General features: G+C 48.3%; 1 protein-coding gene across 2 annotated transcripts in view; it reads right to left on the bottom strand.

Annotated features, from left to right (window-relative positions):
* The window catches only part of SRCAP (Snf2 related CREBBP activator protein), an 891,636-nt gene that overhangs the window by 232,961 nt on the left and 635,964 nt on the right, over window positions 1–22,711 (bottom strand). For both annotated transcript variants that reach the window (XM_033945009.1, XM_033945008.1), the window contains exon 24: window positions 10,847–11,062. In XM_033945009.1, coding sequence (XP_033800900.1) covers window positions 10,847–11,062 — 216 coding nt within the window. The remainder of the gene's footprint in view (window positions 1–10,846; window positions 11,063–22,711) is intronic.

Genomic DNA, 22,711 nt, shown 5'->3' with positions numbered 1-22,711 from the left:
CCGCCCTGCCTAGGGCATGCATCTCCTCCGCGTGTCCTCAGTTTAGCAAGCAAAGAAGCCAACCCCGGGGAGGTGGGTGGGTGGGTTGCGAGAATATCTGCCTGCTGTCCCTGGATAACACCTGTTACGGTAAGTAGCTGCACTTTATCCCAGGACAAACAGGCAGCATATTCTCTACATGTGGGTGACCTCCAAACTAACCAGAAAGGGATGGAGGGAGAGTTGGCAATTTAGGAGAATAGATGCTGCAAAAATGACTGGCCAAAGTGGTCGTCACACCTGGAGAAAGCATTCAGACAGTAGTGAGAGGTGAATGTATGAACCGAGAACCAAGTGGCAGCCTTACAGATTTCCTCAATGGGAGTGGAGCGGAGGAAAGCAACAGACGCTGCCATCGCCCTGACCTTGTGGCCTGTGACTCGACCCAGCAGGGAGAGACCAATCTGAGCATAACAGAAATAAATACAAGTGGCCAACCAGTTAGAAATGGTCCGCATACAGACAGAGCGAGCCAAGCGATTAGGATCGAAAGAAAGGAACAGTTGGAGAGCAGAACAATGAGGAGCGGTGCGCTTCAAGTAGAAGGCTAGCGCACGCTTACAATCAAGAGAATGTAGAGCCACTCCCCCAGGGTGAGAATGGGGCTTCAGGAAAAACACAGGAAGAACAATGGATTGGTTGATGTGAAAATCAGAAACAATCTTAATCAAGAACTTATGATGGGTACGGAGAACCACCTTATCGTGATGGAAGACAGTGAAAGGTGGGTCCGCTACCAAGGCTTGAAGCTCACTGACCCGACGGGCAGAAGTGAGAGCAATAAGAAACACAACTTTCCAAGTAAGATACTTCAAGTGAGCCCACGCAAGCGGCTCGAACGGGGGTTTCATCAATTGAGCAAGGACCACGTTAAGGTCCCAAACCACCGGAGGAGGTTTGAGGGGGCGGATGAACGTGGAAAAGTCCTTTCATGAAGCGGGAAACCACAGGATGAACAGAGATAGGCTTTCTGTCAATCGGCTGATGAAAAGCAGCAATGGCACTAAGGTGGACTCAAACCGAAGAGAACTTGAGCCCAGCGCCAGACAAGTGCAACAGCTGACAAGGAGGCAGACAGCGGCTCCAGCTGCCGAGTAGCACACCAGGAAGAAAAGCGGGTCCCCTTCTGATGGTAAAATTGGCGAGTGGACTCCTTTTGTGACGCTTCCGGGACATCCAGCACAGGCTGGGAGAACTGGAACGAGGGCATTAAGTCTCGAGGAACCAAGCTGTTAAGTGCAGAGACTGAAGGTTGGGATGGAGCAGAGAACCCTGACTCTGCGTAAGCAGAGAAGAAAAAACAGGCAGAGAAAGAGGCTCCCTGGAACTGAGTTGCAACAGAAGGGAGAACCACGGCTGTCAGGGCCACCGAGGAGCAATCAGAATCATGGTGGCACGCGAAGACTTGAGCTTGACGAGAGTCTTCAGAATCAGAGGGAATGGAGGGAACGCATACAGGAACTCGTTTGTCAAATCCAGAAGGTAGGCATCTGCCTCGATCCTGAGAGGGGTGTAGACCCTGGAGCAGAAGCGGGGCAACTTGTGATTGAGGGGGGACGCGAACAGATCGACGTCCGGAGTCCCCCAACGAACAAACACCTGACACAGGGTTACAGAGTGGAGGGACCACTCGTGAGGCTGCAGGAGGCGACTCAACTTGTCTGCCAGACAGTTCCGCTGGCCCTGAATGTAGACAGCTCGAATGAATATGTTGCGGCGGATGGCCCAATCCCAGAGCCGCATCGCCTCCTGGCACAGGGACCTGGACCCCTTGCTCCCTGTTTGTTGATATAATAAATGGCGACTTGGTTGTCCGTGCAAACTAGCACCACCTGGTCGCGAAGTAGGTGACAAAAAGGAAAATCGCTCAAAGCTCCAGAAGATTGATGTGACAAAGGCAGACGGCACGGGACCAAACACCCTGGGTGTGCAGACCGTCCAGATGAGCCCCCCCAAGCATAGGTCGACGAGTCCGTCGTGAGGACGATTTGCCGAGGAGGAGCATGGAACAGAAAACCTCTGGAGAGATTGGAAGAGAGCATCCACCAACGGAAAGACCTCTTCAACAAAGGAGTCATGACAATGTGTCAGGAGAGAGAATCCTGTCCTGGTTCCACTAGGATGCCAGAGTCCATTGAGGAATACGGAGGTGAAGTCTGGCAAAAGGAGTCACGTGAACCGTGGAGGCCATGTGACCTAGGAGGACCATCATGAGCCGAACCGGCGCCGAGGGGTCACCCTTCGGCACAAACGGAGTAGGGCCTCATGACGAGCGTGAGGCAAGAAGGAGCAGAGACGAACCGTGTCCAGGACCGCTCCGATGAACTCGAGAGACTGGGTCGGGCAGAGGTGAGACTTGGGAAAGTTCACCTCGAAGCCGAGACTTTCAAGGAGCAAGATGGTCTGACTTGTTGCTAGCAGGACTTCGTTGCGAGAAGACGCTTTGATTAACCAGTCGTCGAGGTAGGGAAACATCTGCAGGCCGCGGAGGCGCAGGGCCACAGCCACCACAACTAGACATTTCATGAAAACCCTCGGAGAGGCCGCCACGCCGAAGGGAAGAACACGATACTGGAGATGGAGATTCCCCACCCAGAATCTCAAATACCGGCGAGAGGCCGGGTGTATCGGAATGTGCGTGTACACCTCCTTGAGGTCCAGTGAGCACAGCTAGTCCCCCTCGTCCAAGAGGGGATACAACGTGGGAAGGGTGAGCATTCTGAATCGTTCCTGGATCAGAAACTTGTTCAGAGCACGGAGGTCCAGGATCGGACGCAGATCCCCCGTCTTCTTGGTTACCAGAAAGTACCGGGAATAAAATCTGGAGTTCCACTGCTCTAGGGGAACCTCCTCGACCACCCGAAGGCGAAGAAGAGCTTGAGCTTCCTGTAGGAGGAGGGGAAGCTGAGACTGAGCAGAAGGAAACGCTCTTGGAGGCAAGTCCGGGGGTACGCGACTGAAGTGGAGGGAGTACCCCTCCCGGATGATAGACAGGACCCAATTGTTGGTGGTAAGACTCTCCCACTGGGTATAGAAATGATGGAGATGACCCCCGACGGGGAGGGAGGAAGGCTCCAGGAGGAAGGGAGCCTGAAGGCTTGGACTGGAATTGTCAAAAAGACGGCCGGGGCCAGCGGCTGAGTCTTAGGTTGACATTTCTGCTGCAGGGGCCATTTCGAAGGAGGCCTAGAGAAAGCATGAGTGGATTTTTGTGCATACCTCCGGAGAGGAATTTTATATTGGTGAGCCGGAGAGGCCTAAGGTTTAAGTTTCACCAGAGACGCAAAGGACCGCTCGTGGTCCGAGAAGCGCTTCGTGGCCGCCTCGATGGAATCATCGAAGAGCTCATGACCCACACACAGGAGATTGGCAAGGCGATCCTGTAAATTCGGATCCGTATCCACAATGCGGAGCCAAGCGAGGTGACGCATGGCAATCGCAAAGGCTGTAACCCTCGAGGACAATTTGAAGGCGTCGTAAGAGGCCTGAAACATATACAGGCGGAATTGGGAGAAGGTCTCCTCAAGGAGACGAAACTCCTGACGCCGAGGCTCTGGCACGACCTCCCGGAACGACCGGAGGGCATTTATACAGAACCGGAGGTAGGACGTGAAGATGAAATTGTAGTTAAGGACAAGGTTCGCCATCATCGAATTCTGATAAAGGCGGCGACCAAATTTGTCCATCGTACGGCCCTCCCTGCCCGGAGGGACGGCAGCATAAACCTTCGAAGGGTTAGACTTCTTCAAGGAAGACTCAATCACCAAGGATTGGTGGGAAAGCTGAGCACTTTCAAACCCTTTAACCGGGATAGTCCAGTAACGGGACTCCAACTTGGAGGGAATAGCCGTGACAGCATATGGTGTCTTCCAGGTTCCGGAGAAACGTCTGCCGGAGAACCTGATGCAACGGAGCGAAGCGCCTCGCGAGACGTATTATTAACTCCCATTTCCGTCAGGTATTCCTGGGTAAAGCGGGAGTTGGCCTGAAGATCCAAGTTCAAAGCTCTGCCCATGTCAGAGATGAAACGAGAAAAGGAGGGGGTCCGAGAAAAAGATTCATCCTCTGGGGGAGACTCTGACCGAGACCGGGGTGCAGCCGAGAAAGAGGGAGAAACTTCCCTGGAATAGTAAGCCAGAGCCTCAGTCCCGTGAACAGGAAACCAAAGAGGTTCGACTAAGGCGTGTAGGGGGCGTCGAGGAACGGCCCCATGCCAGATAGACCGGGGAAGACCCCAGGGTCTGAGGAAAGCGCTGGGGAAGCCTTGGAGAAGACGGGGTATAGGAAAAATCCCCAACTGGCTTCGAAGCAGTCCCTTTAGAAGCCGGCAAGCGCCTTGATAGGGAACATACACTAGAGTCCAATTTGAGGACAAGTGTGTGTCTGGACGGTTTCGAAGTCGGAGACCTGCCCTGACAGGGCGGGGAAGACCGGGGTCGTTTAGAAGAGGCGAGCCACGCCGCAGTAGCAGTGGAAAAAGTGGCCCCCAGCCTGGACACCCGAAAAGTCACCGGTGACTTAGGGGAGGAAGACTCGCTCGAGGGAATCCGACGAGTCTTATGGTTGAGGCCTCGAGAGACGAGGGGACGCTCAGGTTGGTCAGACCGCGACTGGGTCGAGACCGAGGTCAAAGGCGTCGAAGTCAGGACTAGTTGGCTTACCACCGAGGAAAACTGTGTGGTAATAATAGCCTTAAGAATGTCCTCGAACATAGGCACCGAGACCAAAGGTAGGTGGGTCTGAGGTGCAGCAGTGCGCTCCTTCGGGGGAGACCTCGAGGAAGAGTATTCCCTACGTGAGGAGGCACGCTTAGATTGATGTCTCGAAGACGCTGACGAGGCCGCGCTAACATGAGACTCCGAGGTAGGCTTCTTCGCTGGTATACCTGAGGAGGGAAGAGGAGACTTACCCGAAGCTGGAGTAGCAGGAGGGGCCGAGGCCGACGGGGACTTCGAGGCCGAGGCATCCAACGAGGGCTTCGAGGCTGAGCTCGAGGCCAGTCTCGCAGGATCCATGGGGCCAAAGAGTTGGAGAATCTTGGCCACCTGTCGACGAAGAGCCCGCGGTTGTAAAGTCGCACAACGGGGACACAACTCAGCGCGGTGCTCTGCACCCAGGCACGCCACACAACAACGATGAGGATCGGTGATGGAGATAACCCGGTTGCACTTAGTACAATTTTTAAATGCGGAACAAGGCCGGGACATAAGAAAAAGGAGGGCTGCGGCCCCGCGAGGCCAGGCTGCTAGGAGAAGACCGGGAACCCAGTCAAAAATATACGAACTGAAAAAAATGAAAATAGAGAAAATAAAAGACGCGAGCACAGCGACTCAACAGAAACTAACTAAACAAGCCGCGGTGCAAGAGGGACAACGATATCACGCGAAGCAAGGGAGCAATGCTTCTGGCTCCGCGGAAAACAGAGAACTGAGGACACGCGGAGGAGATGCATGCCCTAGGCAGGGCGGGAAGGGCACTCGCGCATGCGCGGGCCAATAGGAAGCCTGAAGGTCTTCAATCAGGTCTGCTTGCGAAAATGTCCGCTAGGGGACTCCGTCGGTGACATCACCTGGAGAAGGACCGAGATTGTCTGGCAAAGTTACATGAGAAAATGGAGTGGATTCTGCGCCATTCACGGAGGAGAGTATTTATGAGCAACTTGAAAAACTGAAGGTGGACAAAGCAATGGGACCAGACGGGATCCATCCCAGGATACTATGGGAGCTCAGAGAGGTTCTGGCGAGTCCTATTAAAGACTTGTTCAACAAATCTCTGGAGATGGGAGTGGTTCCTGGGGATTGGAGGAGAGCGGATGTGGTCCCTATTCACACAAGTAGTCACAGGAATGAAGCAGGAAACTACAGGCCAGTGAGCCTCACTTTAGTTGTTGGAAAAATAATGGAAGTGTTGCTGAAAGAAAGGATAGTGTACTTCCTTGAATCTAATGGGTTACAGGATCCGAGGCAACATGGCTTTACAAAAGGTAAATCGTGCCAAATGAACCTGATTGAATTTTTTGATTGGGTGACCAGAGAGCTGGATCAAGGACATATGCTAGATGTAATTTACTTAGATTTCAGCAAAGCCTTTGATACAGTTCCTCATAGGAGACTATTGAACAAACTTGAAGGGCTAAAGTTAGGACCCCAAAGTGGTGAACTGGGTTAGAAACTGGCTATCGGACAGATGCCAGAGGGTGGTGGTTAATGGAAGTCGCTCGGAGGAAGGAAAGGTGAGTAGTGGAGTCCCTCAGGGTTCGGTGCTGGGGCCGATCCTGTTCAATATGTTTGTGAGTGACATTGCTGAAGGGTTAGAAGGAAAAGTGTGCCTTTTTGCAGATGATAACAAGATTTGTAACAGAGTAGACACCGAAGAGGGAGTGGAAAATATGAAAAAGGATCTGCAAAAGTTAGAGGAATGGTCTAATGCCTGGCAACTAAAATTCAATGCAAAGAAATGCAGAGTAATGCATTTGGGGATTAATAATCGGAAGGAACCGTATATGCTGGGAGGTGAGAAGCTGATATGCACAGACGGGGAGAGGGACCTTGGGGTGATAGTGTCCGAAGATCTAAAGGCGAAAAAACAGTGTGACAAGGCAGTGGCTGCTGCCAGAAGGATGCTAGGCTGTATAAGAGAGAGGCGTAGCCAGTAGAAGGAAGAAGGTGTTGATGCCCCTGTACAGGTCATTGGTAAGGCCCCACTTGGAGTATTGTGTTCAGTTTTGGAGACCATATCTGGCGAAGGACATAAGAAGTCTTGAAGCAGTCCAGAGGAGGGTGACCAAAATGATAGGAGGCTTGCACCAGAAGACGTATGAGGAGAGACTGGAAGCCCTGAATATGTATACCCTAGAGGAAAGGAGGGACAGTGGAGATATGATTCAGACGTTCAAATACTTGAAGGGTATTAACGTAGAACAAAATCTTTTCCAGAGAAAGGAAAATGGTAAAACCAGAGGACATAATTTGAGATTGAGGGGTGGTAGATTCAAAGGCAATGCTAGGAAATTCTATTTTACGGAGAGGGTGGTGGATGCCTGGAATACGCTCCCGAGAGAGGTGGTGGAGAGTAAAACTGTGACTGAATTCAAAGAAGCATGGGATGAACACAGAGGATCTGGAATCAGAAAATAATATTAAATATTGAACTAAGGCCAGTACTGGGCAGACTTGCACGGTCTGTGTCTGTGTATGGCCGTTTGGTGGGGGATGGGCTGGGGAGGGCTTCAGTGGCTGAGAGGGTGTAGATGGGCTGGAGTAGTTTTTATCGGAGATTTCGGCAGTTGGAACCCAAGCACAGAACCGGGCAGAGCTTTGGATTCTTGCCCAGAAATAGCTAAGAAAAAAAAATTAAAAAATTTAAATTGAATCAGGTTGGGCAGACTGGATGGACCATTCGGGTCTTTATCTGCTGTCATCTACTATGTTACTATGTTACACATGTAGAGAATATGCTGCCTGCTTGTCCTGAAATAACGACTACTTTGGAAAATGGCGAGCCATGGAATCGAGGGTGAAATACTCACATGGATTAAAAACTGGCTGGAGCATAGGAGTGGGGATAAATGGTCAATATTCGGACTGGAAGAGCGTCACCAGTGGGGTGCCGCAGGGCTCGGTGCTTGAACCCGTGCTCTTCAACATCTTTATAAATGATCTGGACATAGGTACGACGAGCGAGGTGATTAAATTTGCGGATGATACAAAGTTATTCAGAGTAGTGAAGACGCAGGGGGATTGCGAAGATCTGCAACATGACATAATCAGGCTCGAGGAATGGGCATCGACATGGCAGATGAGGTTCAAAGTGGACAAGTGTAAAGTGATGCATGTTGGTAACAAAAATCTCATGCACGAATACAGGATGTCCGGGGCGATACTTGGAGAGACCTCCCAGGAAAGGGAGTTAGGAGTTCTGATCGACAAGTCGATGAAGCTGTCTGTGCAATGTGCAGCGGTGGCAAAAAGGGTGAACAGAATACTAGGAACGATAAAGGGGATCAAGAACAGATTGGAGAAGGTTATTATGCCGCTGTACTGGGCCATGGTGCGCCCTCATGTGGAGTATTACGTACAGCACTGGTCGCCGTACATGAAGGAGGACACGGTACTACTCGAGAGGGTCCAGAGAAGAGCGACCAAGATGATTAAGGGGTTGGAGGAGCTGCCGTACAGCGAAAGATTAGAGAAACTGGGCCTCTTCTCCCTCGAACAGAGGAGACTGAGAGGGGACATGATTGAAACATTCAAGGTGCTGAAGGGGATAGACTTAGTAGATAAGGACAGGTTGTTCACCCTCTCTCCAAGGTAGGGAGAATGAGAGGGCACTCTCTAAAGTTGAAAGGGGATACATTCCGTACAAGCGAAAGGAAGTTCTTCTTTACCCAGAGAGTGGTGGAAAACTGGAATGCCTCTTCTGGAGTCTGTCATAGGGGAAAACACCCTCCAGGGATTCAAGACAAAGTTAGACAAGTTCCTGCTGAATAAGAACGTATGCTGATAGGGCTAGTCTCAAGTTAGGGCGCTGGTCTTTGACTAGAGGGCCGCCGCGTGAGCAGACTGCTGGGCATGCGGCTATTCTTATGTTATAAGGCACCACTATTGTGGCAGCAATGGATCCCAGGATTTGAAGATAGCTCCACGTTGATGGGAGCGGACCTGTGCAGGAGACAAGGAATCTGAGTGTACAACTTCTGTTACGTGCCTGTGGAAGACAGACTCAGCTGGCAACTGTGTTGAACAAGTCTCCCAGGTATTTCAAGAATTGATTTGATAAATTACCATCCGACCCAAATCCTCCAGGACTCGGATCACCTGATCCATTGTGTCTCGCCCACTGGAGATTGAGGCAGCTCTCATCAGACAGTTGACCAGATAGGGATGCATTTGCAGACCCCTCTTGTGCAAGTGAGCTCTACCTCAACCATCACTTAGATGGATCGCGATGAGCTGTCACCAGGACAAATGGCAGAGTTGAAAAACTGACAATGATTTTCTAGAACATGAAATCTGAGAAACTTCTATGCTCTGGAAAAATAGGAATATGCCAGTAGGCCTATTCAGATGCAGAGAGGCTAAGAACTTTCCAGGGGTCACCGCTGCTATGACAGAATAAACCGTCTCCATGCAAAAGTGGAGAACTTTGAGCGCTGTATTTAAGTGAATAAGGTCCAGGATGGGTCTCTAATCAGAGCCTTTCTTTGGCATGAAAAAGGATATGGAGTATCTGCCTGAATCCACTTGTTCAGGCAGCACAGTAGTATAAATATCAAGCAACCTTCTTACAGTGGCCAAATCCTTGGCTGCCTTCTCCGGGTGCCCTATTGGATTGTCCACAAATCAATCCGCCAGAGGACAAATACCAGCTTGTAACCAGACCAAATGATGTCCAGAACTCACTGATTGGACGAAATCTGAAACCAGGCCTGCAGGAATGCAGAGAGCCTGCCCCCGAAATGAAAAGGGGGATCTCCCAGTCTGGCACCATTGCCAAAAAAAATGACTAAAATAAATAAAAAGGCTTGTGTACAGAAGGAAAAAAACTGTAGGCAGCAGTAGAGCCCTCTGTGAAGTAAGAAGCACACAGGAAAGGAGTGGATTCCTTCTTCAAGACTTGCAGCTATGGGGAAATTACCTGCTTGTCCGGAATGATATACTTATTGCACTAGAATTTGTGTCTAATAATACACTAATAGACTTACTATAAGACTGAAATGTTGATCTACATCTAAATTTTAGTTAGTATATTGACCTCCCTTGCTATTATCTGAATGAAAAATCTGTGGTCATTTGAGGGTACAAATACATTTAAACTTCATCTTCCTTACTGTCCATACCAAATCAGTCTAGACAAGTGGGATGAACCTAAGCTCTAGCCAGACTGGGTATAAAAAAGCCAAAAGGGCTCTTAGGACTCCACATCCAAGTATAGACTCTATATCCTCTATACCAGGGGTGGGGCAACGAGGGCCGCAATCCAGTCGGGTTTTTTGGATTTCCCCAATGAATATGCATGAGATCCATTTGCATACAAATGGAGTAATTTAGGATGCATATTCATTGGGGAAATCCTGAAAACTCAACTGGATTGCAGCCCTCGTTGCCCACCCCTGCGCTATACTCTATTCAAATCCAGGCTCGAAGTCTACTGGCGTTAAGGTCTAGCGTGCGAGGCAATTCAGCGCGTGCTAAGTACGCGCTAAAACCGCTATCGCAGCTTAGTAAAAGGAGCTCTTAGTTTAGCTCAGGGGGTGATATGGTAGAAGTCTATAAAATATTGCTTGGCGTGGAAAGAGTAGATGTGAATTGCTTGTTTACTGTTGCCATAAATACTAGAACTAGAGGGCATACGACGAAGCTACTAAGTAGTTGATTTAAAACAAACCAGAAAAAATATTTTTAAAAACTCAACATGTAATTAAACTCTGGAATTTATTGCCAGAGAATGTGGTGAAATCAGTTAGCATAGCAGGGTTTAAAAAAGGTTTGGATAATTTCCTAAAAGAGAAATCCATAGGCCATTATTGAGATGGCTTGGGGAAACCACTGCTTATTCCTAGGATAAGCAGCATAAAATCTGTTTTGCTCCTTGGGATCTTGCCAGGTACCTGTGACCTGGGTTGGCCACTTTTGGAAACAGGATACTGGGTTTAATATGGACCATCAGCAATTCTTATCAACTACTATGCTAATATGAATGTAAACTAGATCATACCCTGAAATTATATTAAGGTTATTACAGAGAAGACAATCCTCACATACTGGCACAATAAAATGAACCAGAAAAAGTGCCAAGGTCGTCTTACCCGCTGGGTCTGCACCAGACACTGGGGACTGAAGAGCTCTCATCAACGGCTGTGTTAAGCCAGGGGGAGGGCTGCTGGCCTGCAGAGGTACTGAAGGAAGAAGAGGAGTACTAGGTCGTAGAGGCTGCTGGAGGCTTGGGGAGGGAAGGCCATCTCTCGGTGCCTGTCTCACTACAATTTTCACCATACTGGCGCTGTTCCCCAGGGAAGAGGATCCTGTAGATAGCAGAAGGTACCAAGTATCAGCTTGCCCCTTCTAAGTGAGAACAAACTACAAAACAGCATCATTTTTTTGTAAGATTAGAATGCCAGTATGATACATCCTTCACAGCAGGCCTGCACAACTCAAAAATGATCCAGGGCTGAAACGAAGTCAGAAAATGTAGCAAGGACCGCAGGTAGTGGCCACAGCTTGAGGCACCTGGACGTGCGCGGATGTTGCCGTGATGACATCACGCACATGCATGACATCATCATGTTGACATCCACGCTTGCGCAGAGGTCTTCCAGACGGGCCCTGAGACGCCAGTAGGGGTGCCAGCAGGGAAAATGGTGGGAGAAAAGGAGAGGCACTAGTGCCGGCTGATTGCCTACAGCAGTGTTTCTCAACTTCAAGCTAAGAACCCCAACCACATATCTCCCAAGCTCCACCCTAAACCCACCCAAGCTCTTCCCCAGATCCTGCCCCATTTACTAATTGTAATGCAATTTTTTCCTTTCATTTTTTTTTAAATTTCTTTATTCATTTTTTCATATTACAACAAGTGTATCAGAAAAATACATATAATATAATAATATAATCTTATAAACACACACTTGATTTTCCTTCATGAATACTTTAAGTACAATATATCATATTCATATTTTTATAAGTCTAATAGATGTTGGCACTGTCATCTTGAGGCTGGGACATTATCCTTTCATTTTTCATATACACACAGCAGATATAAATTCTAAAAACTGACACATTTCAATCACTATATTGAAAATAAAATCATTTCCCCTACCTTTGTTATCTGATGACTTTATTTTTCTGTCCTTTTAACTTTGTTTCCAGGGCCTTTTTATCCATTGACTGTTTTTCTCTCCTTCTTCACTTGCATCCATCTTTGGCATTAACTTAACATTCGATTTTTCTGCTTTCTTCTCAAAATCTACTTTTCCATGTCTTACCTTCCCTTCCTATCTCTCTCTCTCCTTCCTTCCCCATTTTCATGGTCCGACATCTCTCTCCTTCCTCCCCCCCCCAGTAGTCCGACATCTCTCTCCTCTCCTTCCCATAATCTGGCCTCTCTCTCTCTACTACTACCACTACTATTATTATTTCTATAGCTCTACCAGATTCCCCTCCTTCTCTTCCATTCTCTGGTCTGGTATCTCCCCCTTCCTTTAGTCATCTCTCCTCCACCCCCATCTCCCTTCTCTTCCTGGCCGCCCTCCCAGTCCAACATTTCTCCCTCCTTTCCACCAGTCCAACATTTCTCTCTCTCCCTCTTTTCCCTGTAGTCTGGCATTTGTCTCCTTAGTTTCCCTTCCCTCTCCCATGCCCTGGCATCTCTCTCTTCTCATCTCCTTCAAACTCCTACTCCATTATCTAGCATAACCTTTCCTTCCTTTCTCTCCCTCCATCCTTCCTTCTTTTCCCCTGGGGGGAGAGGGGATGGTATAATGTTCTATTTATAGGTTTCATCAATAATTAAGAATACAATATTTATGATATTTTTGATTGAAATATTTGAGGGAAGGGTGGGTGGGGAGGGAATAAATTTATGTACTTACGATGACAATAGAAAGAAATTCAAGTGATGTGTAAAAGTTTTAAATGATGTAATATTGTGTACTTGTTAAAAGATGAAAAAATGAATAAAGAATTTGCAGAGAAGAAAGGCAAAAAAAACCCCAAAAAAATTTTTTATGAAATTTTATAAAATGTGAGGGAATACAAAAAATTTCAAATTAATATAGAGCCCATTGATGTCTTTTGTAGAATTATTATAGTTTAAATTTATTTTACGTATTACTTTACATATCCAAGGGAAGGGAGGGAATAAAAGGGTTTAAATGAATAATATCTTTCTTAACGATTTGGGAGGGGGTGAAGGTTCTGTTTACTGTTTTTATGATTTCAAAATGACTGTTTTATAGGCAGGATTTATTTGTTATATGATACTTATTATACTTCTAAGAACTAATGGATAATTTGATTGATAATATGGGGTAGGTAGGGAGGGATATTACCGTATTTGCCGGCGTATAGGACGACTGGGCGTATAAGACGACCCCCCAACTTTTAGTTAAAAAATAGAGTTTTGTGTTATACTCGCCGTATAAGACGACCCCTTCTTCCTTCTCCACCCCTTTGTATTCCCCCATGTGCTTTCAGCGTTCTTCTCCCTCCTCTGTCTTCAAGTGCTTTCAGAGTCCTTCCCCCCCCCTCCTGTCTTCACCATGGCATTTCAGCGTCCTTCTCCCCCCCCTCCTTCTCTACCGCCCCGGGTGCAGCACAGCCAGCCAGGTCCCCTTACTTTTGTGGCACTTCCCCGACCGACCGACAACAGCCCGGGTCCGACAAACTTCCCTTCCCTTAACCGCGAATCTAAATTACCTTCTTACAGCTGCTGTAAGAAGGTAATTTAGATTCGCGGCTACAGGGCAGGGAGGATTGTCGGACCCGGGCTGTTATCGGTCGGTCGGGGAAGTGCCACAAAAGTAAGGGGACCTGGCCGGCTGTGCTGCAACCGGGGCGGGGCGGCCGCCCCTCTCTCTTGGTACCGCGAGGCTACTCTCCTTCTCCTTACCTGCCATGCCTGCAGCACAGAGCCGAACGGAAGTCTTCCCGACGTCAGCGCTGACGTCGGAGGGAGGGAGGGCTTTGTTTAAGCTTTGTTTAAGCCCTCCCTCCCCTCCGACGTCAGCGCTGACGTCGGGAAGACTTCCGTTCGGCTCTGTGCTGCAAGCAGAGAAGGTAGGGAGAAGAAGAGCCGCGCGACTGAGTACATCCAGCCCCGCAAGTAAGGGCATGTAAACTGTATCCGGCGTATAAGACGACCCCCGACTTTGGGGAGGATTTTAAGGTACTAAAAAGTCGTCTTATACGCCGGCAAATACGGTACTTTGTTAATGTCATGTAAGATTATTAAGTGTTGTTTATTGTGCAAACTGTTTTCTTTACTGTTTTCACTTATTGGAAGTATTAAAATGAATAAAGAATTAAAAAAAAAAAATTGTAATACTGATTGGCCAAAGTGACCATCCTGTCTGGAATAAGATTCCAGATAGTAGTGAGGATGTGAATGTATGAACTGAGGACCAAGTAGCAGCTTTACAGATTTCATCAATAGGAGTTGAGCAGAGGAAAGCAACTAAAGCTGCCACAGCTTGGACTTTATGGGCTGTGATGAAACTCTCCAGTTGCTGCCCAGCCTGAGCATAGGTGGTTTGACACTGAAAAGTCCTTTCATGAATCTGAACACCAGAGGATGAGTAGTTAGATATTTACCATCAACTGGGCTGTGAAAAGCATTCATAGCACTGAGATGAACTCGAATTAAAGTGGTCTTGAGACCTGAATTGGATAAATATAGAAGATAATCCAATTCTGTAGAGATAGGTGTGTATATAGCATCATGATGATGAAGAGTACACCAAGTGACAAACCGTGTCCATTTTTGCTGGTAACTGCTGGGTAGACAGTTTTCTTGAAGCTTATAAAATAAGTCTGACAGGATGAGAAAGATGCTCCCCAGTCAATGTCAGCCCAAGAAGTACCAAGCTGTCAGGTGTAACGACTAAAGATTGGGATGAAGGAGAGATCCGTGACTCTACATGAGAAGAGATGGAGAAAATGGAAGAGGGATTAGTTCCTTGATAATGAGTTGAAGTAGAAGGGAGAAGCAGGGTTGCCTGGGCCACCGAAGAGCTATAAGAATCATGGTGGCTGATTCTTGTTTGAGCTTGACAAGCGTCTCAAAGATGAGAGGGATTGGAAGAAATGCATAATGAAATTTGTATGTCCAATCCAGAAGAAATGCATCCGGTTCCAGATGTTGGCGAGAGTACTGCCTAGAGCAAAACTGGGGCAGTTTGTGATTGTGGGGGTACACCAACAGGTATATCTGAAGAGTCCCCCAGAGGGAGAATATGTGAGCAATGGAGGACCCAGGAACCCAGAGGTACTTTCCAGTATACTGCACATAGTGTAATATGTACGACTACCTCCCCTTGGGAAGGCGGGAGTACATATGCAGTCGGTGTCAGGAACTGGAGAGCCTGAGGATGGAGGTCGGCAGATTGAGGGTCAAGGTCCAGGAACTCGAGGGACTAGAGGGACTGAGCAACACAGAGGAGACGAATTGGTCAACCAGGGACACAGACGGAGCAGACCCCATGGTGGACCAGGTGAGGGACCTCGAGAGATTCATCGAGGAGGCCTATAGGAGGAAGGTGGAGGAACAGGACCATCAGCTGCACGGACATATGTCGGCAGACGAGACCCAGGATCCACAAGGCGACACCGGGGAAGGACCTAGCGGAGGAATCACGCAAGAGGAGGAGATCGTGACCCACCGGGAACCCGAGGGAGAGACACCACATTACACTGAGGACACAGACCTGAGACAGAGGAGGTTGCCGAGGAAAGGGAAGTCTGCTATTGTGGTGGGAGACTCGATCTTGAGAGAGGTAGATAGTCACGTAGCTGGAGGAAGGGAGGACCGGCTAGTGACTTGTCTCCCAGGGGCCAAGACACGAGATGTCACTGATAGGATCGAGAGGATCCTGGACGGAGCAGAGACAGAGGAGACTGCGGTGATAATCCACATCGGAACGAATGATGTGAGCCGGAGGAACTTCAGCATGGCCACACTGACTGACCAGTTCAGGGCCCTGGGACGAAAGCTGAAGCGGAGTACCCGGAGGATAGCATTCTCAGAGATCCTGCCTGTACCGAGAGCAGATGCAAAGAGGCAGGCAGACCTCCAGGCTGTGAATGCATGGTTGAGGAGATGGTGCCAGGAGGAGGACTTCCACTTTGTGAGGAACTGGACGTCCTTCTGGGGAAAGAGCAAGCTCTACCGGCGAGACGGCCTGCACCTGAGCACAGCGGGAACTAGACTACTGGCAGCAAATGTGAGGAAGGAGATCGAGAGGGCTTTAAACTGAGGAGAGGGGGAAAGCCGACAGCTGATCTGATGTTGACGCTTCGGACAACAGTATCCAGAACAGATGCTGAATGGGCTGACTGCAAGGAGGAAGTAGAGAGACCGGTGAATCTTATGATCAGACAGCGAGGGAAACACCAGGTAAAGGGAGCTTGCTGGGAGGAGACTAAGGGGCATAGAGACACAGGGGGACTGGGTGGCACGAGGGCGAAAACTGAGGGCAATATAGGGGTGCCACAAGGCGAGGGGGATCAAACAGAGCCTCAAGGGATGATAGCCCAGGAGGAGACCGGTAGGGCTAGAAAACCCAGAGGAGAAGCTGGAGAGAGGGATGGCGGAAATGTGGGGAAACCGAAAGCTGCGAGAGTAAAGGCTAAGGGCAAAGCAGAAGCACAGGGAACAGGAGAACTGCCCGAAATTCAAGGGGAGGCGGCCCAGGTAAATACGGAGGTGGAGGAAAAACGACGGGACCTGCGGTGCCTATACGCCAATGCAAGAAGCCTCATGGCCAAGATGGGTGAACTAGAGGTCGTAGCCAAGGGGGAGGACCTGGATATAATTGGAATTACAGAAACATGGTGGGCAGAGGAGAATCAATGGGATGTGGCGCTGCCAGGGTACAAGCTCTACAGGAGGGACAGGACCCACAAGAAGGGGGGAGGCATAGCACTATATATAAAGGACTCCATCTACTCGGTCGGGATGGATATGGCAAAGAAGGCAGAGGGGCTGGAATCGCTTTGGGTCAAATTGCCGGGAAACAAGGGTACAGGCATAAAACTGGGGCTGTACTATCGCCCACCTGGTACGCCGGAGGAAATCGGACACGACTTGGAAGCTGAACTGAGACAAGAATGCAGGACTGGAAGTGTAACAGTGATGGGGGACTTCAACTACCCGGGGATTGACTGGAGTACGGGTCACTCCAACTGCACTAAGGAAACAGGATTTGTAGAAGCTGTGAGGGACTGCTTCATGGAGCAACTAGTCAAGGAACCGACGCGAGGGAGTGCTACTCTTGACCTCATCTTAAACGGATTAGGGGGGCCTGCAAGAGGGGTAGAAGTGGGAGGACCACTAGGCAACAGTGACCACAATGCGATCCGATTCACATTAGAAAGGGGGACACCCACAGTAAAGAGGACCGCAACAACTGCGCTCAACTTCAGGAAAGGGAACTATGTTGCTATGAGGGAAATGGTGGGGAGGAAGCTCAAAAACATCCTTAGGATGGAGACTGTAGGAAGCGCCTGGACCCTATTCAGGGACACCCTGCAGGAAGCACAAAGAATGTACGTCCCAAGTTTCAGAAAAGGCGGCAAAAACAAGCGGTCAAAGGACCCGGTTTGGATCTCAACAGAAGTAAAGAGGGCAATAAACGACAAGAAAGTGTCCTTCCGGAGATGGAAAAAGGACCCAACGGAGGAAAATCACCAGGCGCACAGGAAATGCCAAAAGGAATGCCACCGAGAGGTTAGAAAAGCAAAAGGGAAATATGAAGAGGGGTTGGCCAGGGAGGTGAAAAACTTCAAGGCATTCTTCAGTTACGTAAAGGGGAAGCGACCAGCGAGAGAGGAGGTGGGGCCGTTGGACGATGGGGATAGGAAGGGAGTGATCAAGGAGGATAAAGAGGTAGCTGAGAGGTTGAACACATTCTTCTCATCGGTTTTCACGAGAGAAGACACATCTAATATACCAGACTCAGAGGAGCTCATGAGTGGGGAACAGGCTGAAAAATTAGAACACATAGAGGTAAGTAAGGAGGATGTCCTCAAGCAGATAGACAGGTTAAAATGCGGCAAATCGCCGGGCCCGGACGGGATCCACCCAAGGGTTCTGAAAGAACTAAGACAAGAAATAGCGGGCACAATCCAGCATGTTTGCAACCTATCCTTGAAAACTGGAGAGGTACCAGAGGACTGGAAATTGGCGAATGTCACACCTATCTTCAAGAAGGGATCGAGGGGTGACCCCGGAAACTACAGGCCGGTGAGCCTGACTTCAATTATAGGGAAGATGGTGGAAGCTATGATCAAGGATGGTATTTGCGAGCATATCGAGAGATATGGCCTACTGAGAACAAGCCAGCATGGATTCTGTAAGGGAAGGTCATGCTTAACGAACCTTCTGTACTTCTTTGAGGGAATAAGCAGTCGGGTGGACAATGGGGAACCTATAGACATCATTTACCTTGATTTTCAAAAGGCTTTCGACAAGGTGCCACATGAAAGGCTGCTTAGGAAACTGTGGAACCACGGGGTGGGAGGGGATGTGCACAGATGGATCGGGCACTGGTTGTCGGGTAGACTGCAGAGGGTCGGAGTAAAGGGACAATACTCTGACTGGCAGGGAGTTACAAGCGGTGTGCCACAGGGATCGGTGCTAGGGCCGTTACTCTTCAACATATTTATCAATGACCTGGAAAAAGAGGCAAAGTGCGAGGTTATAAAATTTGCAGACGATACCAAACTGTGCGGCAGAGTTAGGTCTAGGGAGGAGTGTGAGGACCTGCAAAGGGACCTGGACAAGCTGGAAGACTGGGCAAACAAATGGCAAATGCGCTTTAATGTGGAAAAATGCAAGGTCATGCATATAGGGAAAAAGAACCCGTTGTTCAAATACAAATTGGGGGGGGCATTATTGGGAGACAGCAGTCTTGAGAGAGACCTGGGTGTGCTGGTGGATGCATCACTGAAGCCATCTGCACAGTGCGCAGCAGCCTCGAAAAAAGCCAACAGGATGCTGGGCATCATAAAGAGGGGCATAACAACCAGGACGAAGGAAGTCATCATGCCATTGTATCGAGCTATGGTGCGTCCACATCTGGAATACTGCGTTCAATATTGGTCGCCGTACCTCAAGAAGGACATGGCAGTGCTTGAGAGAGTCCAAAGGAGAGCAACGAAACTGGTAAGAGGGCTGGAACACTGCCCATACGCCGAGAGGTTGGATAGGCTGGGGCTCTTCTCTCTGGAAAAAAGGAGGCTCAGGGGAGATATGATAGAGACCTTCAAGATCATGAGGGGCATAGAGAGGGTGGATAGGGACAGATTCTTCAGGCTGAAGGGGTCAACAGGCACGAGGGGGCATTCGGAGAAACTGAAGGGAGATAGGTTCAGAACAAATGCAAGGAAGTTTTTCTTCACCCAAAGGGTCGTGGACACTTGGAATGCGCTACCGGAGGAAGTGATCAGGCAGAGTACGGTACAGGGATTCAAACAGGGATTGGACGGATTCCTGAAGGATAGGGGGATCATGGGATACTGAGAGAGGTGCTGGGATGTAACACAGGTATAGAAAGCAAACCAAGTAATAAGTATAGAAATCCAACCAGGTCGTGCATGTGCAAGACCAGAGGGTTAGGACTTCGATGGGAAGATAAGACTCAATGGGAAACCAAGGTGGCAAGGAGGCCCCTTCTGGTGACTTAGACAGGCCGTGACCTGTTCGGGCCGCCGCGGGAGCGGACTGCTGGGCAAGATGGACCTGTGGTCTGACCCAGCGGAGGCACTGCTTATGTTCTTATGTTCTTATGTTCTAGAACATAGTAACATAGTTGATGACGGCACATAAAGACCCGAATAGTCCATCCAGTCTGCCCAACCCTACCCACTCTTTAAATTACTGATTTAATTTAAATTTTCCTTTTTCTTAGCTATTGCTGGGCCAGAACCTAAAGCTCTGCCTGGAACTATGCTTAGGTTCCATATTCTGAAGCCTCCATCTTGTATGGCTGAAAAAACCTGCTGAGATTGTCTGAAAGAAAATTCTGTTCTCCTTGAATGTATACTTCTTTCAAAAATATGATGCGAGCAATTGCCCATTTCCAAATTTTCTGACCCTCTTGACAAAGGAGGAGAGAATCTGTGCCTCCTTGCTTGTTTACATTGCAATCTGATCGTCCATGCGAATTAGGAAGACGTGGTTAGTCACAATGTGCTGAAAAGCTTTGAGAGCATTGAAGATTGCTCTGAGTTCTAAGACACTGATATAACAAAGCTGGTCTTGGGCAGACCAGTGACCTTGACTGTGAAGACCATCTAGATCAGTGGCTCCCAACCCTGTCTTGGCGGACCACCAGGCCAATCGGGTTTTCAGGATAGCCCTAATGAATATGCATGAGAGAGATTTGCATATAATGGAAGTGACAGGCATGCAAATCTGCTCCATGCATATTCAGTAAGGCTATCCTGAAAACCCGATTGGCCTGGTGGTCTTCCAGGACAGGGCTGGGAACCACTGGTCTAGATGAGCCCCCCCCAGTGAGGTGGGCAAATCCGTGGTCAGAACCTTCTGTTGAGAAGGTAAGTGGAACATAGACCCTCTGGAAAGATAGGAAGAGTTCATCCACCACTACCACTACAGAGATTGTCAAAGTGAAGATGTGACTGTAATGTGTTGAAACAGTGGGTTGAGAGCTTGGGACCATTGAGAACCAAGAGTCCATTGAGGGGTCCCAAGATGAAGCATTGCAAACATGCACCATGGAAACCATGTGACCCAGGAGCACCATCATTTGTCTGTCCAAGATTGATGTAAGATGGTAAGTCTGATCGCAAAGCTGAATCAATTTGTCTTTTATTTGCCGAGGGAGAAATGCCTTGAGATGAATGGTGTTTAGCAGAGCTCCGATAAATTGGAGATTCTGAGAGGGTTTAAGTTGGGTTTTGGGAAAATTCATTTTGAAGCCCAACTGCTAGAAGAAGAGAACTGTCAACCGAGTCGCTGCCATCACTCCTTGCGAGGTTGGGTTCTTGATCAGCTCAGGGCCGCCATCAGGGCAGTACTACCAGTCCTGCATTCAGGGCCCGGAGCTGACAGAGGGCCCGGGCTCCCACAGGGTCCTAGGCCACAGTCTAGGGAGGGGGCGGTCTGACCCAGATGCACAGGAGAAAGCTGGACGGGGCACCTTCGGAGTTCAATACATCTCGAGCCGCGAGGCTCGTCTTCTGTTCCTACCTGCCCTGCCGCTCACATTTAGCCGATTGGAAGTGTTCCCCGATGTCAGCGCAGAAAGAAAGAAAGGGGGCAGGGTGAAACAAAGAAAAATGGGGCACGGAGAGAGAGAGAGAGAGAGAGAGAGAAAGACAGACATACAGAATGAAAGAGGGTGTGGAGAGAGAAAGAAAGAAGGGGGCAGGGTGAGAGAGAGAGAAAAACAGACACAGAAAGAAAGGGGGTATGGAGAGAGAGAAAAAGAAAGAAGGGGCAGGGTGAAACAAAGAAAAAGTTTGGGGAGGGAATGAGGTCTGGAGGAGAGGAAGCATACAGGAGGCTGAAAGAAGGGAAGAAATATTGGATGCACAGTCAGAAGAATAAAGTGCAACCAGAGACTGATGAAATTACCAAAGGTAGGAAAAATGATTTAATTCTCAATTTAGTGATCAAAATGTGTCTGCTTTGAGAATTTATATATGCTGTCTATATTTTGCACTATGGCCCCCTTTTACTAAACCGCAATAGCGTTTTTTAGCGCAGGGAGCCTATGAGCGTTGAGAGCAGCGTGGGGCATTCAGTGCAGCTCCCTGGGCTAAAAATCGCTATTGTGTTTTAGTAAAAAGGGAGGGGAAATATTTGTCTATTTTTGTATAGTTGTTACTGAGGTTACATTGCATAAAGTCATCTGCCTTGACCTCTTTGAAAACCCGCGGAATATAAATGATAATTAACATTTTCTCTGCATACAGCGTGCTTTGTGTTTTAAAAATTTTATTGTTGGTAGATCATTTTGACTTGGCCACAAAGGTAAGGGGGGAGGGAGGGAGGGGAGCTGCTGAAAGACATCTAGTAATCCTTGCAGGCTTGACTGTGCAGGGAATTATTTTTGTAAAATCATGTTTTGTTATGTGACTGGCATTATTTAGACTTTAATTTCTATGAATGAATAGAATGAAAATGATATAAATTACTTGCTTGTTTTTATGTGCGTGCGCTGAAGGAAAGTGGAGAGAGAGTGGGCTGAGGACGCTGAAGGGAAATGGAGAAGAGAGAGTGGGGAGAAGACGCTGATTTATAAATTGACAATTGTACAGAATATTGTTTCTTTTTTATATTCATCCATAGCTGCATGTTAATGATGTGTTCATATGCACTTATTTATCATCATAACATATACATCATCATTAACATGCAGCTGTGGATGTGTAAGGACAGGCTGAGGAGGATGGATGGGAAGGAAGGAAGGTGCACATATCAACATATCGTACATTTTTAACATGCATGATGCAGCTATAGGCAAGCTGAGGAGGATGGGATCATGCAGATGTGTATGTTCAGATATGCACTCAGATGTGTAGTTTTTTCTGATATATTTATTAAGCTTACAGTATTTATAAAAACACATTTAATACTTGTTACAAAAAATATTGTGCAACTGAGATTTTACATTCAAAAGTGAATTATAGCTACTAGCACTATTATTTATTAGTTATTTATTATGCAGATGTTTGTTAGTTTGTTATTAGTTCAGTATTAGACATATGTTAATTTAGAATAGATAGGCACAGATTAGTTTAGTTTAGGTTAGGTTAGGGCCCTGCTGAAAGAGTCTACCTTGACGTGATTGCAGGCTTACAAATCTTTTGGTCAAAGAGTGCGGTGACAGAGAAAAGTATGTGTGTATTCGGCCCATGGAAGAAGGGGGGGTCGGGGGGGGGGGGGAAGGGGTGCGTGGGGGTCCCAATAGGATTGCTCAGTAAGGGGCCCA

Source organism: Geotrypetes seraphini, chromosome 5 (assembly GCF_902459505.1).
Source record: "Geotrypetes seraphini chromosome 5, aGeoSer1.1, whole genome shotgun sequence".
Lineage (NCBI taxonomy): Eukaryota > Metazoa > Chordata > Amphibia > Gymnophiona > Dermophiidae > Geotrypetes > Geotrypetes seraphini.
The sequence above is the reverse complement of the archived record's forward strand: the minus strand, read 5'-3'. Positions and strand labels throughout refer to the sequence as shown.